The sequence below is a fragment of the Saccopteryx leptura genome, chromosome 12 (genome assembly GCF_036850995.1).
Source record: "Saccopteryx leptura isolate mSacLep1 chromosome 12, mSacLep1_pri_phased_curated, whole genome shotgun sequence".
Classification (NCBI taxonomy): Eukaryota; Metazoa; Chordata; class Mammalia; order Chiroptera; family Emballonuridae; genus Saccopteryx; species Saccopteryx leptura.
This window is the reverse complement of record NC_089514.1, coordinates 1,870,648-1,891,728: the sequence shown is the minus strand read 5'-3', so window position 1 is coordinate 1,891,728 and position 21,081 is coordinate 1,870,648. Positions and strand designations below refer to the sequence as shown.

Genomic DNA, 21,081 nt, shown 5'->3' with positions numbered 1-21,081 from the left:
AGTGCAGGGAACACAGTCACGGAGGGGGTGGGGCGGGGTGGGGTAAGTGCAGGGAACACAGTCACGGAGGGGGTGGGGTGGGTGGGGTAAGTGCAGGGAACACAGTCACGGAGGGGGTGGGGTGGGGTAAGTGCAGGGAACACAGTCACGGAGGGGGTGGGTGGGGTAAGTGCAGGGAACACAGTCACGGAGGGGGTGGGGTGGGGTAAGTGCAGGGGACACAGTCACGGAGGGGGTGGGTGGGGTAAGTGCAGGGAACACAGTCACGGAGGGGGTGGGTGGGGTAAGTGCAGGGAACACAGTCACGGAGGGGGTGGGGTAAGTGCAGGGAACACAGTCACGGAGGGGGTGGGTGGGGTAAGTGCAGGGAACACAGTCACGGAGGGGGTGGGGTGGGGTGGGGTAAGTGCAGGGAACACAGTCACGGAGGGGGTGGGGTAAGTGCAGGGAACACAGTCACGGAGGGGGTGGGGTGGGGTAAGTGCAGGGAACACAGTCACGGAGGGGGTGGGTGGGGTAAGTGCAGGGAACACAGTCACGGAGGGGGTGGGGTGGGGTAAGTGCAGGGAACACAGTCACGGAGGGGGTGGGGTAAGTGCAGGGAACACAGTCACGGAGGGGGTGGGGTAAGTGCAGGGAACACAGTCACGGAGGGGGTGGGGTAAGTGCAGGGAACACAGTCACGGAGGGGGTGGGGTAAGTGCAGGGAACACAGTCACGGAGGGGGTGGGGTAAGTGCAGGGGACACAGTCACGGAGGGGGTGGGTGGGGTAAGTGCAGGGAACACAGTCACGGAGGGGGTGGGTGGGGTAAGTGCAGGGAACACAGTCATGGAGGGGGTGGGGTGGGGTGGGGTAAGTGCAGGGAACACAGTCACGGAGGGGGTGGGGTAAGTGCAGGGAACACAGTCACGGAGGGGGTGGGTGGGGTAAGTGCAGGGAACACAGTCACGGAGGGGGTGGGTGGGGTAAGTGCAGGGAACACAGTCACGGAGGGGGTGGGGTGGGGTAAGTGCAGGGAACACAGTCACGGAGGGGGTGGGTGGGGTAAGTGCAGGGAACACAGTCACGGAGGGGGTGGGGTAAGTGCAGGGAACACAGTCACGGAGGGGGTGGGTGGGGTAAGTGCAGGGAACACAGTCACGGAGGGGGTGGGGTGGGGTAAGTGCAGGGAACACAGTCACGGAGGGGGTGGGTGGGGTAAGTGCAGGGAACACAGTCACGGAGGGGGTGGGGTGGGGTAAGTGCAGGGAACACAGTCACGGAGGGGGTGGGGTAAGTGCAGGGAACACAGTCACGGAGGGGGTGGGGTAAGTGCAGGGAACACAGTCACGGAGGGGGTGGGGTAAGTGCAGGGGACACAGTCACGGAGGGGGTGGGTGGGGTAAGTGCAGGGAACACAGTCACGGAGGGGGTGGGTGGGGTAAGTGCAGGGAACACAGTCATGGAGGGGGTGGGTGGGGTAAGTGCAGGGAACACAGTCACGGAGGGGGTGGGGTGGGGTAAGTGCAGGGAACACAGTCACGGAGGGGGTGGGTGGGGTGAGTGCAGGGAACACAGTCACGGAGGGGGTGGGTGGGGTGAGTGCAGGGAACACAGTCACGGAGGGGGTGGGGCGGGGTAAGTGCAGGGAACACAGTCACGGAGGGGGTGGGGTAAGTGCAGGGAACACAGTCACGGAGGGGGTGGGGTAAGTGCAGGGAACACAGTCACGGAGGGGGTGGGTGGGGTGAGTGCAGGGAACACAGTCACGGAGGGGGTGGGGTGGGGTAAGTGCAGGGAACACAGTCACGGAGGGGGTGGGGTAAGTGCAGGGAACACAGTCACGGAGGGGGTGGGGTAAGTGCAGGGAACACAGTCACGGAGGGGGTGGGGTAAGTGCAGGGAACACAGTCACGGAGGGGGTGGGGTAAGTGCAGGGAACACAGTCACGGAGGGGGTGGGGTAAGTGCAGGGAACACAGTCACGGAGGGGGTGGGGTGGGGTAAGTGCAGGGAACACAGTCACGGAGGGGGTGGCGTGGGGTAAGTGCAGGGAACACAGTCACGGAGGGGGTGGGGTGGGGTAAGTGCAGGGGACACAGTCACGGAGGGGGTGGGTGGGGTAAGTGCAGGGAACACAGTCACGGAGGGGGTGGGGTGGGGTAAGTGCAGGGAACACAGTCACGGAGGGGGTGGGTGGGGTAAGTGCAGGGAACACAGTCACGGAGGGGGTGGGGTAAGTGCAGGGAACACAGTCACGGAGGGGGTGGGTGGGGTAAGTGCAGGGAACACAGTCACGGAGGGGGTGGGGCAGGGTGGGGTAAGTGCAGGGAACACAGTCACGGAGGGGGTGGGGTAAGTGCAGGGAACACAGTCACGGAGGGGGTGGGTGGGGTGAGTGCAGGGAACACAGTCACGGAGGGGGTGGGGTGGGGTAAGTGCAGGGAACACAGTCACGGAGGGGGTGGGGTAAGTGCAGGGAACACAGTCACGGAGGGGGTGGGGTAAGTGCAGGGAACACAGTCACGGAGGGGGTGGGGTAAGTGCAGGGAACACAGTCACGGAGGGGGTGGGGTAAGTGCAGGGAACACAGTCACGGAGGGGGTGGGGTAAGTGCAGGGAACACAGTCACGGAGGGGGTGGCGTGGGGTAAGTGCAGGGAACACAGTCACGGAGGGGGTGGCGTGGGGTAAGTGCAGGGAACACAGTCACGGAGGGGGTGGGGTGGGGTAAGTGCAGGGAACACAGTCACGGAGGGGGTGGGTGGGGTAAGTGCAGGGAACACAGTCACGGAGGGGGTGGGTGGGGTAAGTGCAGGGAACACAGTCACGGAGGGGGTGGGTGGGGTAAGTGCAGGGAACACAGTCACGGAGGGGGTGGGGTAAGTGCAGGGAACACAGTCACGGAGGGGGTGGGTGGGGTAAGTGCAGGGAACACAGTCACGGAGGGGGTGGCGTGGGGTAAGTGCAGGGAACACAGTCACGGAGGGGGTGGGGTGGGGTAAGTACAGGGAACACAGTCACCAGTGTGCTGATAACTGTGTATGGGCCAGATGGGCACTCGCAGCATCCAAGGGGCCTGACCACTAAGCTGGACACACAAAACCAGTACACAACAATAACAATATGATACAGAATTAACAACAAAAGGAAACAGAATGTTATGTTCTCAAATTTGTTCAAATTAAATGGTAAATTTCACATCAAATTAAAAAACAAATGTGCAGGAGGGTTCTTCAGTCTCCTTGAAGAATGACCCGAAAGAATGTTTCCATTTTTGGTAGCAAGAATGTTTCATAAAACTATTCAAGATTCAAAGGTACATTTAATGGGAGAGAAACTTACTACATTTTTATGCCTGTCCAATATTTTTGAATTGGTTTATCACTCATTTCCTTCCTTTGAAATTTTTAGAATTACCTCATTTCACAGCAATCATTTCCTTCCAGAATTTAGTGGAAGACTCACGGCAGCGGACCCGTCCTCAGGACCCGGCTCAAGGTCGCAGCAGCCGGGCCTCGTGGAGGGCACGGTCCCCGCGCCACCGAGAGCTTCGAGGACACGGGGCTGACGCGTCAGGGGCCTCCCTCACCCTGCGTTCCAGGGCCGTTATTCATGTACGGGGCTTAGCAGCCCTCCAGATTCTTAAGTGAGACGCGGGCAAAGTACTTGTCTTTTTACGTTTCTATTCGCACAGTTCTGAACACATTTCACATGTGCTTTTTCTTCTGTCCTTTTTGGTTGAATTAGACATCTAAGTGAGGTAAGTTGTATAATTCTATTTTAAAACCCACTTTAGCTTTAAAACATTTTATCCTTCGGCCAAGTTATGCAGTCAGAATAGACGCCGCGGAGAAATGCACAGTTATCGTAGGAGTCAGTGCTGCATCGAACCAGCAGGGAAGGTCTTCTCTGAAGACAATGAATGTGAAATCTAACTTGTTCCTCTCCTGGGCACAAGTTATGTTTTTATAAACTAGAAAACAATTAACATTTAAAATACCATTGTGAGCCGCACCGTGGCTCTGCCCGCGATCGTGCGCAGGCTTGTCAGTCGTTACAGAAACGGACGGTCTGACTCCATGGCGTGTCCCTGCTCTGCGGACTCACGGAGAGAGCACAGGACTCCGCGTACAACAGAGAGAGCCCTGGGAGTCACTCCTGAGCTCAGTGTCCCCACTGGTGAAAGCAAATACGGGGCGTAATCAAGCTGCCTGGGTTAGCCTGAGCCCCAAACTGTCACCTGCTTTGTGACAAACTCCAGTTCGCTCAGACAACAGGAACCTCACTCCTGTTCAGTGGCGGCCGTGTCTTATTCCTTCGTAGTGACATCCATCACCACGTCCCACCCTTCACCACACAGTGAGGGGGTGGTCACGGGGGGGGGGGACTCACCGACTTATGTTTGTGTGGAGAGTTTTAGAGCTCCGGGGCTTGGCCAGGGACATGATGTCCCCAGAGGGGTTGTCAATGTCATCGGCGTCTGTGGACTGCACATGGCCACTGTCAGGGTGAACAGAAGGGACAGCATAGGTTTCTTTATAAGAAATGCAGAAGAAATGGATAAACACTGTCATAACTTCCAAAAAATCTTTTTTGCCAAAATATACCAAAAAAAATTAAAACAAACAAACAAACATGATTATGGAACAATTTTCCTAAAAAAAAGAACAAAGAGGGGCGTTTTTCCCTTTTTCAGAGCAGGGCTGTCGGCTCTGGGGACCTGGGTCTGCCCCAGTGAGAGCAGTGACCCCCGAGTTTGTGCGCAGAGACCGGCTGCTTCTACAGGGACAGCGTCCCGACTGTCACTGGACAGGTCACTGGACAGGGAGAGGCGCCTGGGCAGCAGGGACTGCTCTCTGCCAGCGCTAAGAGGGTTCCCGTAGAGACGGACACCGGGCAGGGGTCTGGGGTCCTGGGAAGCCAGCAAGGTGCCTTCCGGGGCCTGAGAGGAGGCTGAGTCCACCGCAGTCAGAGCCCCTGGGGTGCCACTGGGGCCACCGGCAGGATGGTCAGTCACCTCCCCCCCCTCCCCCACAGAGCGGGAGGGCAGCGGTCCTGGGGGCGGGCAGCAGTGACCAGCTCGGCCTCTCGGGGTTCCAAGGTGCTGTGATCTCCACGGCTACGTCCCCGACCCCAAGCCCCCAGGTCCCAGGCGATGGTGTTGGGCGGCGAAGGCGCTCAGGGCATGAGGGCGGAGCCCTCCTCATGGGAGCAGTGCTCTCCCAGGCGAGACCCGAGTGCTGCCTGGACCCTGCCGCCACGTGAGGCCCGGCGAGCGGTCAGTCTGTGGCCCAGACGAGGGCCGTGGCCGTCCCCACGGGCGCCCGGGCTCCCGACTGCGGCACAAACGTCTGCTGTCACAGTCGCCCCGTCAGAGGCCGACCCAGGGCAGCCCTCCAGCTGGAGCGCGGAGCCCCAGGGGGTGGGCGAGGCGACCCCTGCCCCCCCAGCCCTCCAGCTGGAGCGCGGAGCCCCAGGGGGTGGGCGAGGCGACCCCTGCCCCCCCCCCCCCAGCCAGGTAAAGTCCAGATGGAAGCGGTCACGTTCCCAGCCCGCGTGGCGGTGGGCAGGCCACACCTCCCACGTCAAGTGCGAACGTCCTTCCGGTGGACAACGCCCTGTGTCAGCCGCGTCCAAGAGTCAGCAACGCGGGGAAACATAGGAGCTCCGCCCTCCTCTCTCTGTGAGAGTCTGTGCCAAACCTGTGATGAAGGTCCTCACATCTAAACACGAAAGGCACTGCGCTCAGAAAACGTTAGAATCTGCTAGAATGCATTAAGTTGTCACGAAAACTGAGTTACAAACAATCCAGAGGTAAACCTAATAATTTTTAAAACATGAAGAAACATTACTTACGTGTAGAGAGGGATGTATTTGCTTCTAGAACTTGGACTCACACTTAGAAAAAGAGGAAATATGGTCAATTGAGTGACATTAATGTAATAAACATCGAATTATTACAGTGTTTCTCTTATTCAAATAAAAACAAAGTCTTCAGAGCCATCTCATAGGAATTGGCCTCCAAAGTTTCTAGTTTTAAGCAAAAATCATTTAAAGATTTGTTTTAAGTGAAAATCAGAAGCAGAACGCAGTGACTTCACGCCCTTGTGACCACGTCTGAGCCGACGCGCTCGACCTCACGCTCAGGCAGACGACCCTTCGGGGACGCTCCCTGCTGGACACCCCCGAGTGACCAGACCTGGACGCCAGTCGTTGTGAGAACAGAAATACAGAGACTTCTCTTAGACTAAGTGAAAAAAATGACATGTGTAGAAAGATTTGTAATAAAGTCGGGGTTTTTAGCATTTCTGGAACCCAGAAGAACTATTGACACAAAGACTGATTTAAAGAATGATGAGCAATTCCTCGAAGTTCACAAGCTTTGCCAACACTCGAGTTCCTCGTATCCTTCTAGCGCTCGCCTGGTTTGCGAATTGTGGTGGGGACCGAGCAGTGTCGAGTTTCAGGGGGGTACGCGATGGCACAAGGAAGCCGCAGCCCGGGACTGGGGTGGCCTCGGCCTCCGGAATGCTCTCTGGCCACAGGCCACAGGCCACAGGCCACAGGTCACAGGCCACAGCCCCCAGCCCTGATGGTCAACATGCAGCAGCGGGACATCTAGTGATGAGAGCGTCAAGAGATAAAACTTACAAATTCACTGGCTTGACTGGTGCCGAGAAAGATCTTGTTTGAAATCTGTCCCAGAGCCCGCCGACCACCTGAAATTGTAGAACAAAGAGGAGATATTGAAAGAACGGGTCACTGTGATCTCTAGTTTATATGCTCCAATCGCTGTAATTTCCAGTATATCAGCTCCAGTGGGCTCAGCCGTGCCCCCGGCACTGAGGCAAGCCCAAGGCTCCCCACGAAAGCGCTCTCCAAGCATCCTCAGCTCACTGGGTGTGCGCAGGGGTCAGCCCTGGTCTCGGACCTGACGTCAGTGTGGTCAGTCCTGGTCTCAGCCTGGTCTCAGACCTGACGTCAGTGTGGTCAGTCCTGGTCTCAGCCCTGGTCTCAGACCTGACGTCAGTGCGGTCAGTCCTGGTCTCAGACCTGACGTCAGTGTGGTCAGTCCTGGTCTCGGCCCGGTCTCAGCCCTGACGTCAGTGCGGTCAGTCCTGGTCTCAGACCTGACGTCAGTGCGGTCAGTCCTGGTCTCAGCCCTGACGTCAGTGCGGTCAGTCCTGGTCTCAGACCTGACGTCAGTGTGGTCAGCCTGGTCCTGGCCCCAGTCTCAGACCTGACGTCAGTGTGGTCAGTCCTGGTCTCAGACCTGACGTCAGTGTGGTCAGTCCTGGTCTCAGACCTGACGTCAGTGGGGTCAGTCCTGGTCTCAGACCTGACGTCAGTGTGGTCAGTCCTGGTCTCAGACCTGACGTCAGTGTGGTCAGTCCTGGTCTCAGACCTGACGTCAGTGTGGTCAGTCCTGGTCTCAGCCCTGACGTCAGTGTGGTCAGTCCTGGTCTCAGACCTGGTCTCAGACCTGACGTCAGTGTGGTCAGTCCTGGTCTCAGACCTGACGTCAGTGCGGTCAGTCCTGGTCTCAGACCTGATGTCAGTGTGGTCAGTCCTGGTCTCAGACCTGACGTCAGTGTGGTCAGTCCTGGTCTCAGACCTGATGTCAGTGCGGTCAGTCCTGGTCTCAGACCTGACGTCAGTGCGGTCAGTCCTGGTCTCAGCCTGGTCTCAGCCCTGACGTCAGTGCGGTCAGTCCTGGTCTCAGCCCTGACGTCAGTGTGGTCAGTCCTGGTCTCAGACCTGACGTCAGTGTGGTCAGTCCTGGTCTCAGACCTGATGTCAGTGCGGTCAGTCCTGGTCTCAGCCTGGTCTCAGCCCTGACGTCAGTGTGGTCAGTCCTGGTCTCAGCCTGGTCTCAGACCTGACGTCAGTGCGGTCAGTCCTGGTCTCAGACCTGACGTCAGTGTGGTCAGTCCTGGTCTCAGACCTGACGTCAGTGTGGTCAGTCCTGGTCTCAGACCTGACGTCAGTGCGGTCAGTCCTGGTCTCAGACCTGACGTCAGTGTGGTCCGTCCTGGTCCTGGCCCCAGCCTCAGACCTGACGTCAGTGCATTTTCTCACAGCTGGACTCGGCCTCCCCCCCCCCCCCAGGAGGAAGCCGCTGGGGAAGGTCTGACTGTGTTCACACTGGAGGGGGGTGGTCCTTGGAAGCCCCGCCGGCCCCCCTGTCCTGTCCTGTCCTGTCCAGGCCCGGCCTGGGACTGCGTCTTACTGGGAAGGACTTTGGATTCCACTATAATTTAACTCCAGACAATATGTAATAAAATGACCCATTTTGAAAAGATATAATACTTTCATGTATTTGAGAGACCCTTAAACAGTATTGTAAGCCAGGCAGCTTTTTTTTGTCCTTGATGTTAATTTCTCTGTGGGGATCGCAGAGGGGACCCTATCACTGCTCTGTCCCCTCACCCTCCTCTTCCTCTGCACAAGCTGACGCAGTGCCGGCTTCTTGACCTGTGGTCCATGGACCTCTTTGGGGTCCATGTTTAGAACTGTATTTCAATGGAACTGATTTCCTCTTCAGCCCTACGGACTTTAAATACAGCATGTCCGTAAAGTCATGGTGCACTTTTGACCGGTCACAGGAAAGGAACAAAAGACGATAGAAATGTGAAATCTGCACCAAATAAAAGGAAAACCCTCCCAGTTTCTGTAGAATGATAAGGCAGTATGTGCACATGCGCAGATGATGACGTAACACCGTGTGTACAGCGGAGCAGCCCACGGCCATGCCAGTCGAGATGTGGACGGTACAGAGGAAAGTTCAGTGTGTTCTGTGGCTCGGTAAATTCGAATCCGTGACCAAAGTGCAACGTGAATATCGGCGCGTTTATAACGAAGCGCCACCACATAGGAATAACATGACTCGGTGGGATAAGCAGTTGAAGGAAACCGGCAGTTTGGTGGAGAAACCCCGTTCTGGTAGGCCATCAGTCAGTGACGAGTCTGTAGAGGCTATACGGGATAGCTACCTAAGGAGCCCTAAAAATCTGTGCGTGAGCCCACATCGAACTGCACTGAATAGGTATGAAACTGGGAGAGTTTTCCTTTTATTTGGTGCAGATTTCACATTTCTATCGTCTTTTGTTGCTTTCCTGTGACCTGTCAGAAGTGCACCATAACTTTACGGACTTTACAGTCCATATATATATATATGGACACACTGTATGCTGTATCATCAGACTTCGTTATGGGCAGGGCCCGGCATCTGCCAGACTCCTAAGCACTGAGCCGTGGTGGGGAAGGCGGGTGTCAGCAGAAGAGGATTTGGAGGCAGAGCAGAGCGTGTTGGGATGTTGAAAGTGAGGTCTCAGGTAAGACAGGAAAGCTTCTCGAGGGTTAGCCTGGGAAAAACAGCGAGGAAGAGGCTGCGGACTGAGGCCTGAGAGGTCGCCCAGGCTGCACTGCATGGAGTGCGGGTGGAGGGCGGCGTGTGGGTGGTGGTGGGGGGTCGTGGGCAGGTAACAGAGACCAACCGGCCGGAGCCAGGCCAGGGGGGCAGATTCACTCCCTATAAAGTGTGGGTGTGTGGGAGACGGCAAGTGGCAGAGCCTTTGTAAGTTCACGCTTAGCAAAAGACTAAGTTCTCCCTCCCCACTCCTCCATATGAGCTAAGAAGCTGAGTATTTGCACTCGTCCCCCCCCCCACCTCACTTGTGTGGTGAAGTTGCTAGAAGCAATTTACCTGCCCTTCCTCTCACCCCTTGTTTGTTCAAAGGTTGGTTGATTTCACTTATGCATGGTGGGGGGATTCCTGTTTACACCTTAAGTGGATTCCTGTTGATGCCTTAAGAGAATTCCTGTTTTTGCCTCAGATGTGTGACTTTGTATCGGAGACTTCCTTTTTTGCATGTGGATATATAATAAAGTGCACCCAGGCTATGGGGTGCTTGGATATTGCCATCAGCATTGAAGAGGCCTCCTGATCCCATTCTTTTTTCTCTTGAAGTCTAACTTCCTCATTGTGCCTCGTTCTCCCTCAGGACCTGGAGTTACTGGCCGCGCTGGTCTGCAGCATGGGTGTGACCAGTGGGGGGACAGGCAGAGGTCCACGCCGAGGGAGTGTCCGGCAGTTGTGTGCACTCCGTGACCCACGTGAAGTCCTGTGCAGGAGTGGAGGGGGAGAACTCAGCCTTTTGCTAAGCCTCCAACTTCCAAAGGCCGTCTCCGTGGACAGCGGAGGAGACAGTGGAGAGGACAAGAGCTCGGTGCCTCTCGGACACTCCCATCAGCACTAGAGTCGGTGTCCAGCACTGTCCTCAGCACTGGCTCTTGGCTGGAGCAGTGGTCACGTCCCTGTCCCCATTGTTTACACCTTCTTTTTCCCTGTATAAAGTCAACAGTCAGTGCAAGTGACCTCTGAGAAATAGGGAGTCTTAAATAAAATTTCTAAAATATTAATACTGATAATATTCAAGAATCTGAGGTCCCTGATGGCTTTGATGAATATAGCACTTTCCATTCCATTAACGTGTTTATTTACTTGTTCTTTCCATTTTGTGTGTGTGTGTGTGTGTGTGTGTGTGTGACAGAGACAGACAGAGAGAGGGACAGATAGGGGCAGACAGGAAGGGAGAGAGATGAGAAACATCAATTCCTAGTTGTGACACCTTAGTTGTTCATTGATTGCTTTCTCATATGTGCCTTGGCCGCGGGCCTTCAGCAGACCCAGTAACCCCTCGCTCGAGCCAGCAACCTTGGGTCCAAGCTGGTGAGCTTTGCTCAAACCAGATGAGCCCACGCTCAAGCTGGCGACCTCGGGGTCTCGGACCTGGTTCCTCCGCATCCCAGTCCGACACTCTATCCACTGCGCCACCGCCCGGTCAGGCTCCACAGGTCTCAACCTAGAAGCCTCCTGTTGCCCAGGGCTCTGGGTCCACTGGGCAGCACGTGCGGGCGGCCCTGCCCGTTCTCTGACCTGACCGATCGCTGGTGTCCTTTCGTATCTCTTCAGGGCAAAACACGATGAGACGAGGTCGGCAGCTTTCTCCACTGTGGTTTCCTCTGGGCCGAGTCTGGGTGGCAGCATTTTGTCCCAGGGAATGCTTTCGTAAGCTCTATGGAAAAGCAAATGATGACGTTTTATGAAAAAGCATAACCAGTGGTACAGCTCACCACGCCGTATCGTGCACTGCGCTCTGCAGAGCTCTGAGGGGTCCTGAGCCGCCCCTGCTGTGAGGGCCGTGGACAATCTCCCCCCACCCCCCGGCAGCGGTGGACACAGTTCTCTCCAGTGGACACTGTGTGTGGAAGCTTCATACGGCAAAGGGATTGTGCGCACGTAGTTGAGGCCCCTACGCAATCGTATCTGAGTTCATCAAAAGGCAGACGGTGCTAAGTGGGTCTGGCCCAAACTGCTGAGTCTTAAAAACAAACAGAAACAGCAGCAGCCGCCCTAGAACCAGCTGTGTGATTCCAGGAGCAGCTTCCATGAACTGGGTTCTATGGACAGTCTGAGTGACCGCGGGAGATGAGGACGTGGCCGCAGCTGTCACCTCAACTCCGGCCTGACACCCCCCAGAGCGTTACTGTCCACTGGGCCATGGGTGGACTTCTGAGCCCAGCATGGTCACAGATGGGTGTGGCTTAACGCAGCTCGGGGAGCGGTCGTTGGAGCCGCAGCAGCCGGGCACTAAGGTGGGCGCTTCCACCCGCCTCCCGTCACCCGGTGTGCAGACACACTCGCCCTGCAGATGCCGGGACTCGAGCTCCCCCCTCAGGGCACGCCTCCCGCAGCGCCCCACCCAGGAAGGTGGCTTTACACACCCAACAGCACACCAGGACACCCACAAACATTTCTCTAGAGCGGGCATCTCCCCAAACTCCAGATCAATGCACCCCACTGTCTTACCAACATGGACACTGGACGCCCACGAACATCTCCGTGTTCAACACGTCCAGGACTGACGTCTAACCACCCCCAGCCCCCCGATCCCGCCGCCCCTGCCTCCATGGGGTCCAGTGAGGCGTGCTCACTGTCCCGGCACAGCCCCGGCCTGGGAGTCCTCCCGGCTGCCCCGCTGCAGACTCCTCCTCTCCAGGCTGGGAGTCCTCCCAGCTGCCCCTCTGCAGACTCATCCTCTCCAGGATGGGAGTCTTCCCGGCTGCCCCTTCCCTCTGCAGACTCATCCTCTCCAGGCTGGGGGTCCTCCCAGCTTCCCTTCTGGGAGTCCTCCCGGCTGCCCCTCTGGGAGTCTTCCCGGCTGCCCCTCTGCAGACTCACCCTCTCCAGGCTGGGAGTCCTCCCGGCTGCCCCCCTCTCTGCAGACTCATCCTCTCCAGGATGGGAGTCTTCCCGGCTGCCCCTTCCCTCTGCAGACTCATCCTCTCCAGGCTGGGGGTCCTCCCAGCTTCCCTTCTGGGAGTCCTCCCGGCTGCCCCTCTGCAGACTCATCCTCTCCAGGATGGGAGTCCTCCCGGCTGCCCCTCTGCAGACTCCTCCTCTCCAGCCTGGGAGTCCTCCCGGCTGCCCCTCTGCAGACTCACCCTCTCCAGCCTGGGAGTCCTCCCGGCTGCCCCTCTGCAGACTCATCCTCTCCAGCCTGGGAGTCCTCCCGGCTGCCCCTCTGCAGACTCACCCTCTCCAGCCTGGGAGTCCTCCCGGCTGCCCCTCTGCAGACTCATCCTCTCCAGCCTGGGAGTCCTCCTGCCTGCCCCCTCTACAGACTCATCCTCTCCAGGCTGGGAGTCCTCCCGGCTGCCCCTCTGCAGACTCCTCCTCTCCAGGCTGGGAGTCCTCCCGGCTGCCCCTCTGCAGACTCATCCTCTCCAGGCTGGGAGTCCTCCCGGCTGCCCCTCTGCAGACTCGTCCTCTCCAGCCTGGGAGTCCTCCTGGCTGCCCCTCTGCAGACTCACCCTCTCCAGGCTGGGAGTCCTCCCGGCTGCCACCCTCTCTGCAGACCCATCCTCTCCAGGATGGGAGTCCTCCCGGCTGCCCCTCTGCAGACTCGTCCTCTCCAGCCTGGGAGTCCTCCCGGCTGCCCCTCTGCAGACTCACCCTCTCCAGCCTGGGAGTCCTCCCGGCTGCCCCTCTGCAGACTCATCCTCTCCAGCCTGGGAGTCCTCCTGCCTGCCCCCTCTACAGACTCATCCTCTCCAGGCTGGGAGTCCTCCCGGCTGCCCCTCTGCAGACTCCTCCTCTCCAGCCTGGGAGTCCTCCCGGCTGCCCCTCTGCAGACTCATCCTCTCCAGGCTGGGAGTCCTCCCGGCTGCCCCTCTGCAGACTCGTCCTCTCCAGCCTGGGAGTCCTCCTGGCTGCCCCTCTGCAGACTCACCCTCTCCAGGCTGGGAGTCCTCCCGGCTGCCACCCTCTCTGCAGACCCATCCTCTCCAGGCTGGGAGTCCTCCCGGCTGCCCCTCTGCAGACTCATCCTCTCCAGCCTGGGAGTCCTCCCGGCTGCTCCTCTGCAGACTCATCCTCTCCAGCCTGGGAGTCCTCCCGGCTGCTCCTCTGCAGACTCATCCTCTCCAGCCTGGGGGTCGGGTTGGCTCTTCTTTTCAAGCACGTCCTGAAGCCCACCCCTGCTTACTCTGCCACCCACCCTACACCACTGTTCTCTCTGGCCTAGGTGACAGCACCTCTTTCATTTACTTTCACAGACTCACCTCCTTCTAGGTGCGAGCTCCTTACTTAGCGTGTTGACTACCTCTTGTCCACCTCCTCTCAGAACCAGAGCGCTCTGAGGGGGCTCTGCTCTGCTCGCTGTGGCTCCCGGCCCGGCAGACAGACACACAGCAGGCCCCCTGGGTCTCCTGATGGAGGGGATGAGCTCTCCTCAAGCTCTCTCGCTCGTTTCCCAGGACGCTGCACGCTGCCCCGCCCCTGAGCATCTCCTTTCCGGTTGGTGTTACTCTTCTACTAAACATACGTTTCCTCAAGACTCTTCCCTGACCTGTTTATTTTAGCAATCAACCTAAGTAACGAAACACCCGTACCTGATGGTCTCTGAATTTCTCAGAGGATTCAGGACAATGTAGACGCAAAAGGGGTTATATCATTAAAGGTAGATGAATAATTTATTAAATCAAAATTCTGTTTGGAAAAACTCTTACTTTTGTGTACAGGACTTGTAGAATGAGTCCTTTGCATTGGATTTCTTGGTTGGTTGTAAAAGTGGTTCTCCACCATCCTAGAAGCACAAGTAACACGAGGAATCAGACACGAGTGGGATTGATGATGTTATCTGTTCACCGTGCTTTTTTCTGTCTTCATTTTTCTTCCTTTACAGCACCTTCTGAATCAACAAGTATATGCTTCCCTGTTTCTCTCTATTGTCTTGGAAATTTACATTTTGTGTATGTTCTCCTAACAATTCAGTTAAATTTACAAAATGTATATTCAAGGCAGCAGAAAGTCAGATTTTTGTGAGAAAGCTCTTAAGTTTTGAATCTTGGCAGATGGCGTTCAGTTCCATGGAATTAGAACATAAGAAAGTCTCTGTCTGAAACGTCACCCTCGTCCTAGCTTCTATTTTTATCAGTTCTTTAGTCAGTAAGTCACTGTTACCACTACCTTTAATGCCTGTTGTTTATTTAGATTCCCACAATACTTTACTAATCCTAGGCCTACTTTTGCTCAGCTAGCCCTTTGTTTTGAGTTTTATTCTCTTTTCACTCAAGTTCAATTTTCAGTGATTCTTTCAAGAATGGGAACTACTTCTAGTTCTATTGTTAATTCACCTTCATGTTTGAATGATGTTCTGGATGGGTTTAGAAGTCTAGCATAATGGTAATGACTATTTAATAACAAGTAGATCTCATCAACCCTGGATTGCATTGTTGTACCAACTCCAGACTGCATCATTGCATCGACCCTGGACTGCATCGTCGCACCGACTGAATGCATCAGTGCACCGACCCTGCACTGCATTGCTGCACCGACCCTGAACTGCATCGCTGCACCGACCCTGAACTGCATCGCTGCACTGACCCTGCACTGCATCGCTGCACCGACCCTGAACTGCATCATTGCACCGACCCTGAACTGCATCACTGCACCGACCCTGCACTACATTGCTGCACTGACCCTGAACTGCATCGCTGCACTGACCCTGCACTGCATTGCTGCACCGACCCTGAACTGCATCATTGCACTGACTCTGAACTGCATTATCGCACTGACCCTGAACTGCATCGTTGCACTGACCCTGCACTGCATTGCTGCACCGACCCTGAACTGCATCGCTGCACTGACCCTGCACTGCATTGCTGCACCGACCCTGCACTGCATTGCTGCACCGACCCTGCACTGCATCATTGCACCGACCCTGAACTGCATCATTGCACCGACCCTGAACTGCATCGCTGCACCGACCCTGCACTGCATCACTGCACTGACCCTGAACTGCATCACTGCACCGACCCTGCACTGCATCACTGCACTGACCCTGCACTGCATCGCTGCACCGACCCTGAATTGCATTGCTGCACCGACCCTGCACTGCATCGCTGCACTGACCCTGCACTGCATCGTTGCACCGACCCTGCACTGCATTGCTGCACCGACCCTGCACTGCATTGCTGCACTGACCCTGCACTGCATTGCTGCACCGACCCTGCACTGCAGCACTGCACTGACCCTGCACTGCATCATTGCACCGACCCTGCACTGCACCGCTGCACCGACCCTGCACTGCATTGCTGCACTGACCCTGCACTGCATTGCTGCACCGACCCTGCACTGCATCGTTGCACTGACCCTGCACTGCATTGCTGCACCGACCCTGAACTGCATTGTTTGCAAGAATTCCATGTCCTCCACCCCCACCCCTCTGGCTATAGTTAAGATATTTGTCTCTGTTTTTCTACAGTTTCAAAATTCTGTTTGGAAAAGTTCAGTATAATTTGATCAGGAGAGGATATATTTTTGTTCATCTGTTTTAAGACTTGTGCTTCTTAAACCTGGGATTTCCAGTCCTCCAAGCTGGGGGCTGTCCACCATGTGCAGCTCTCACACCCTGCAGCCAGAGGAGGGTCCTCTTGCCAGTGAGGGGGTCCAGATTGGGCACACCAGCCTCTACGACTCGGTCATCCCCCAGGCACTGTTGTGGGGACTGCACAAGATTGTGTAAAACACACAATGACTGTGAAGTTCTGCACAGTTCCTGGCACGTAAGAGGTATCTTATAAATGGTAGCTCTTTCTACAAGGCTCAAGATATCAAAACCACAGACAACGAAATAAGTGAATTGCAAATATTGCATTCCACCATCCGGTAAGAAAATCTTACTGTGCACGATGCCTCCTCGTCAAACGTGTAGGTGTGATTTACTGAGCACCCTTCGTGACGAGGTTGTGAAGGAGTGACTTTCGCCGGGCTTGTCCAACCTGCAAACGAGCATGGATGTGCTTTCAGTTAAACTGCAAGAAATCCATCTTCCACCAAAACTACTTCCTAATGGAAAGCTAAAATGGGTACTGTTAATAGATTTTTCAATGCAACCATTTTTCTCATGAATGGGACTGGAATAGCTCTGAAATTTACATTAGGGCTAACAGGACGATTTACAACAGTGTAGAATTACGGGTTATTTATTGCTCATTATTGGGAAATTAGAAGTTTTCTTGAGACAATTGAAAACAAAAACATACAGCATAATAGAAGTCACAGGACTCAGCAAAAGTAGCAGGAAGAGAGAAATTCATAGGTATAAATCCTTACGTTGAAGAAGAAAGGTCTGAGATCAACAATCTAAATCTACATCTTAAGGAGCTAGAAAAACCACAAACTTAAACCAATGTTAGCAGAAGGGATGAAATAATAACGATTAGAGCACAGATTCAAAACAGAGAACAGAAAAATAGAAAAAAATCAATGAAAGCAGGAGTTGGTTCTTTAAAACAATCAACAAAATTGACAATTAGCTAGATTGACTCAGAGAAAAAGAAGATCCAAACAAGTAAAATCACAAAGGGGAGAGGAAACATTACAACCAATTTTATAAAAATAAACATAATTGTAAGAAATTACGATGAACAATTGTACCCCAACAAATTATACAACCTTGATGAAAGAGACAAATTACTATGCTCACACAACCTACCCAGACTGAGTCATGAAGAAACAGAAAATGTGAGCAGACCTATAATTGCTGAGATAGACTCAGTAATCAAAAACCTACTGACAGAGAAAAGTTCAGGACCGGATGGCTTCTGTGTTGATTCTATAAAACACTGAAAGAATTAACATCGATTCTCCTCAGGTTTGTCTAAACAATTTAACAAAGAGGGAACACTGCCAAACTTACTCTTTGAGGCCAACATTACACCGATACAAAAGCCGGGTCTTCTCCCTAATAAACACCGATGCCAAAACCCTCTACCAAGTACCAGAGAAAGAACTGAACAGCACACCCAGAGACTGTACACCGGGACCAAGCTTGATTCCCTGAATGCAAGCAATGAGTTTGTCACTGTTGGGAAGATTATCAGGTTCCGCAGCTGCAGTGAGAAACAGGGTAGTGGTTCCTCAAAAAAAATTAAACACACAATTAATTACCATGGGACTGAACAACTCCACTTCTGGGCACGTATTTAAAGAATTCAAAGCAAGGACTCGAAGAGATATTTGTACAGCTGTGTTCAGAGCAGCATTATTCACAGTAGCCAGAAGGTGTGGCAACCTTACGTCCATGGAGAGATGGATGGATAAAATATATATATACCTAAAATGGAAAATTATTTAGCTTTAAAAAGGAAGAGAAATTCTGACACATGCTAAGACAGGGACATTGTAGTCCACGACGACATTTTGCTAAGTGAAGTGCCCCCGTCACAGGAAGACAAACAACTACATGATTTTACTCGGATGAGGTGTCTCGAGCAGTCAGATTCATTGAGACAGAAAGCAAAACTCTGGTTTCCAGGGGCTGAAGGAGGGGAGCACTAGGAATTCAGGGTTTTATGGGCACAGAGCCTCAAACCAATCAATCAATAAATGTACTTTACAAAAGGAATAGCAGCATCATTCTCTTAAGGAAAGAGAGAATGTAAGGAAGAGAGATGTAAGGAAAATCTTACATCTATTTTTGTAAGATGAAAAACGATCAATAGCTGGATTGTGGTAGTAACTGCACAATGCTGCATTTAATACCCAATGAACTACACACACTTACAAATGGTTAAAATAGGTGTTAAAGAGTGAATGTTTTTGCACCCCCAAAATTCATATGTTGAAGTGTTTACCCAAAATGTGATGTTATCTGGAGATTGGTTCCTTGGAAGGTAACTAGGTTTAGATGAGGACATGAGGGTGGGACTCCCATAATAGGATTCGTGTCTTTCTAAGAGGAGGGAGACCAGAGCGCGCTCTCTCTCTCTCTCTCTGCCATGTGGGAAAACCTAAGGTTAGCCTTCAGAACACCAGAAAGAGGGGTCTCAACAGGAACTAAATTTTGGACTTCCCACCCATCTGAACTGCGAGAAACAGGTCTCTTGCTTAAGCCACACAGTCTATGGTACATTGTTGTAGCAGCTCAAGCTAAGATAATGGTTTAAAAAAGGAAGCAAGAAAAAGAGTTACAAATACTGATGTTAAGAGGCTAAAGACAGTTCAATCAATCATGGAGGTTGCGAAAGGCAACTTCTATTTTCTCTGGGATAAGGACGGCTGTGTCATCTTCTGCAAGGAGAGGTGAAGAGACCAACCAATGGAGTGTTTGAATGTCAGCAGGATAAGTTAGAATACTTGACTGGTGCATGAGAGAGAAAGCCAACTCTGAACTGAAAAGGAATCAGTGCGCCCAGCTCAATGTCTAGACAAGGCTGGAATTGGGCAAGAAGTCAGCAATCCAATCTTTTATGATTTGGCTTTGCTATTTATCAAAGCCCACTGAAAACCATGTGATATGATTAATTCTGAGAAGATGAAGTTCCTTATCAGAATGTATTAGAAATAATATGTATTTAGGGTTGCTAAAAACTGAAAGTACCTCTTTATAATTAATGACTATTTCCAGGATCTACCGAGTCAATGAAAGCACAGGACAAATTATATTGAAACCCATCCCTGAGCTCCTGATTTTAATATTTGAAAATGTTAACAGCTCATAACAACAAATACTATTAATTGAACGCTTTATGATGATCTAGAAATTTCCCTAAGTATTTTATATCTTAAGTCATTATTTCGTACAACTTTACGAGAAAAGAACTATTATTGTCAATTTCAGAATAAAAGGACTGAAAATTCTAGACTTTGCTTAACTTCGTCATATCTACCACTTATTGGTTCTTTCCTTCATCAGATATTTCTACGATTTACACTAAACGGCCCTCACTATAATCCCATGAAGTATTACATAGCATGTGAATGTATTTTACAAATAAGGATACACGGGCATAATGAGATCAGCAACAGTCCAAGGTCACAGTGAAAGTAAGTTTCTTTGCCTGGAGTAGAGCCCAGACAGTCTGACCCGGGAGCCTGTCCTCTGCATTCTGCAGGACTTACCCAGGTAGTGCAGTCCAGAGGCCCAATTAGTTCTATTCTTGGTTCTGAATTGTTGGCACAACTCCTGTTAACTATATTTTAGCTGGAAACAAGCTTTAGTAAACTCTTTCTTCAATTTGTAATTTGTTGAAGTACAGTTTTTACAATTTGTTGAAAAAACTTACAAAAACAGCCCAACACTAGGCTGGAGCTTTCTGCTTATGAGTGGCAAGCTTGCCGAAGGTGGGACTCCTATGAAAAGTGAGTTCAGTTCCTTTAAGGAAGTACCTTAGACAATGGGTACTGCTACTCACTGAAACATTAGCAGAGGGTTGAGCACAACTCCTCTGGTGACAGGTTAGAAAAGAAGTCACTGGTTCCGCATCAATGAGATGTGCTGTAGAGGTGGACCTGAACTTACCAATGGTCCCCTCAGTGCAAATACTTAAAACATTTTTTGTACCTTGAATAATATTAATCATCTGTAGATAAGAGTGCATTTGATTCTTAGTAACACCGTTTTTCCAAAGGTCCCATTTCCAATGGATCATGAATTATTTCTCAAAAGTGGGTCACTGAACCTTATTCGTAGTCTTCAAATGAACATTCCAAACCAAGGAACCTCCCCAAGCCCCCTGCTAAGCCTGCACTGCCGTGTGCATTAAAAACGATCTCATCCTACGCTTACCTCTCTCCAAATTGCTCTTTGGGGTTCAAAAGTGGGTACCCGAAAGGTTGAGCTGGGAAGTATGCTATTATGGGGTCACTCATTCTCGCTAACCTGGGCCTTTCGTCTTCCCCCCTTTCTGGTCTCGGTTGTCCATGGCTGCTCTCCACATAGGGCAGGAGCCATGCCTCCCCGCCACCGCACGGTGCTGGTGTCACTGTCCCTCCCACACTCTGTGTGCTTACGCCTTCTGTCTGCAGCGGGTGCTGAAGATCAGAGTGAGGCAGCTGCTGCCTCCAGTGCTCGAGGAGTCTCAGCACCTCCTGACGCAGCACACGGCCTCGTCCTTCCCCCCTGCTGCTCAGAGACGGGGCTCTCTCTCCACTCCTTCTCTGCCAGACGCACTCCCAGAAAGATTTCCCATGTCTTTCCTTTGGACAGGCATCTCAGTCCTTGTGGGCCGGGCCTGTGACACTGACTGGGAGTGCCTACGGGAAATCGTAGGGTCCAGCGACCAGCAGGGACCCTCAGCTGTACCTCCTGGCCTGCGTGGAGCTATTCTGCAGGGGTTGATTCTCCTTAGCTCCTGATCTTACTAGATGCCCAAATTTACTTTCAACTACTTTCCCTTTTTGTTTTAAGTCCTTGTAACCTAACTCTCAATAACCATCAGATTCTTTTTATCTTTTTCCGAGATAAGAAGGCATGCTACACAATGATAAAAGTCAAAATAATATGTCTTGTGTTAATATTAGGTTATCTATATGCCTAGAATAAATGAGCTGAGATTGCATTGGTCACATATTAATGAATGCACTTTTTTTTTTTTTTTTTTTGTATTTTTCTGAAGTTGGAAACGGGGAGGCAGTCAGACAGACTCCTGTATGCACCCTACCAGGATCCACCCGGCATGCGCACCAGGGGGCGATGCTCTGCCCATCTGGGCCGTTGCTCTGTTGCAACCAGAGCCATTCTAGCGCCT

General features: G+C 52.9%; 1 protein-coding gene across 1 annotated transcript in view; it reads right to left on the bottom strand.

Moving 5' to 3' along the window:
* The window catches only part of SPMIP7 (sperm microtubule inner protein 7), a 40,749-nt gene that overhangs the window by 18,127 nt on the left and 1,541 nt on the right, over positions 1-21,081 (bottom strand). The window contains exons 3-8 of the mRNA XM_066354265.1: positions 16,232-16,329; positions 14,056-14,132; positions 10,922-11,060; positions 6,634-6,701; positions 5,839-5,880; positions 4,375-4,482 (exon numbers count right to left, since the gene is read on the bottom strand). Of these exons, the coding sequence (XP_066210362.1) occupies positions 4,375-4,482; positions 5,839-5,880; positions 6,634-6,701; positions 10,922-11,060; positions 14,056-14,132; positions 16,232-16,329 (532 nt within the window). The remainder of the gene's footprint in view (positions 1-4,374; positions 4,483-5,838; positions 5,881-6,633; positions 6,702-10,921; positions 11,061-14,055; positions 14,133-16,231; positions 16,330-21,081) is intronic.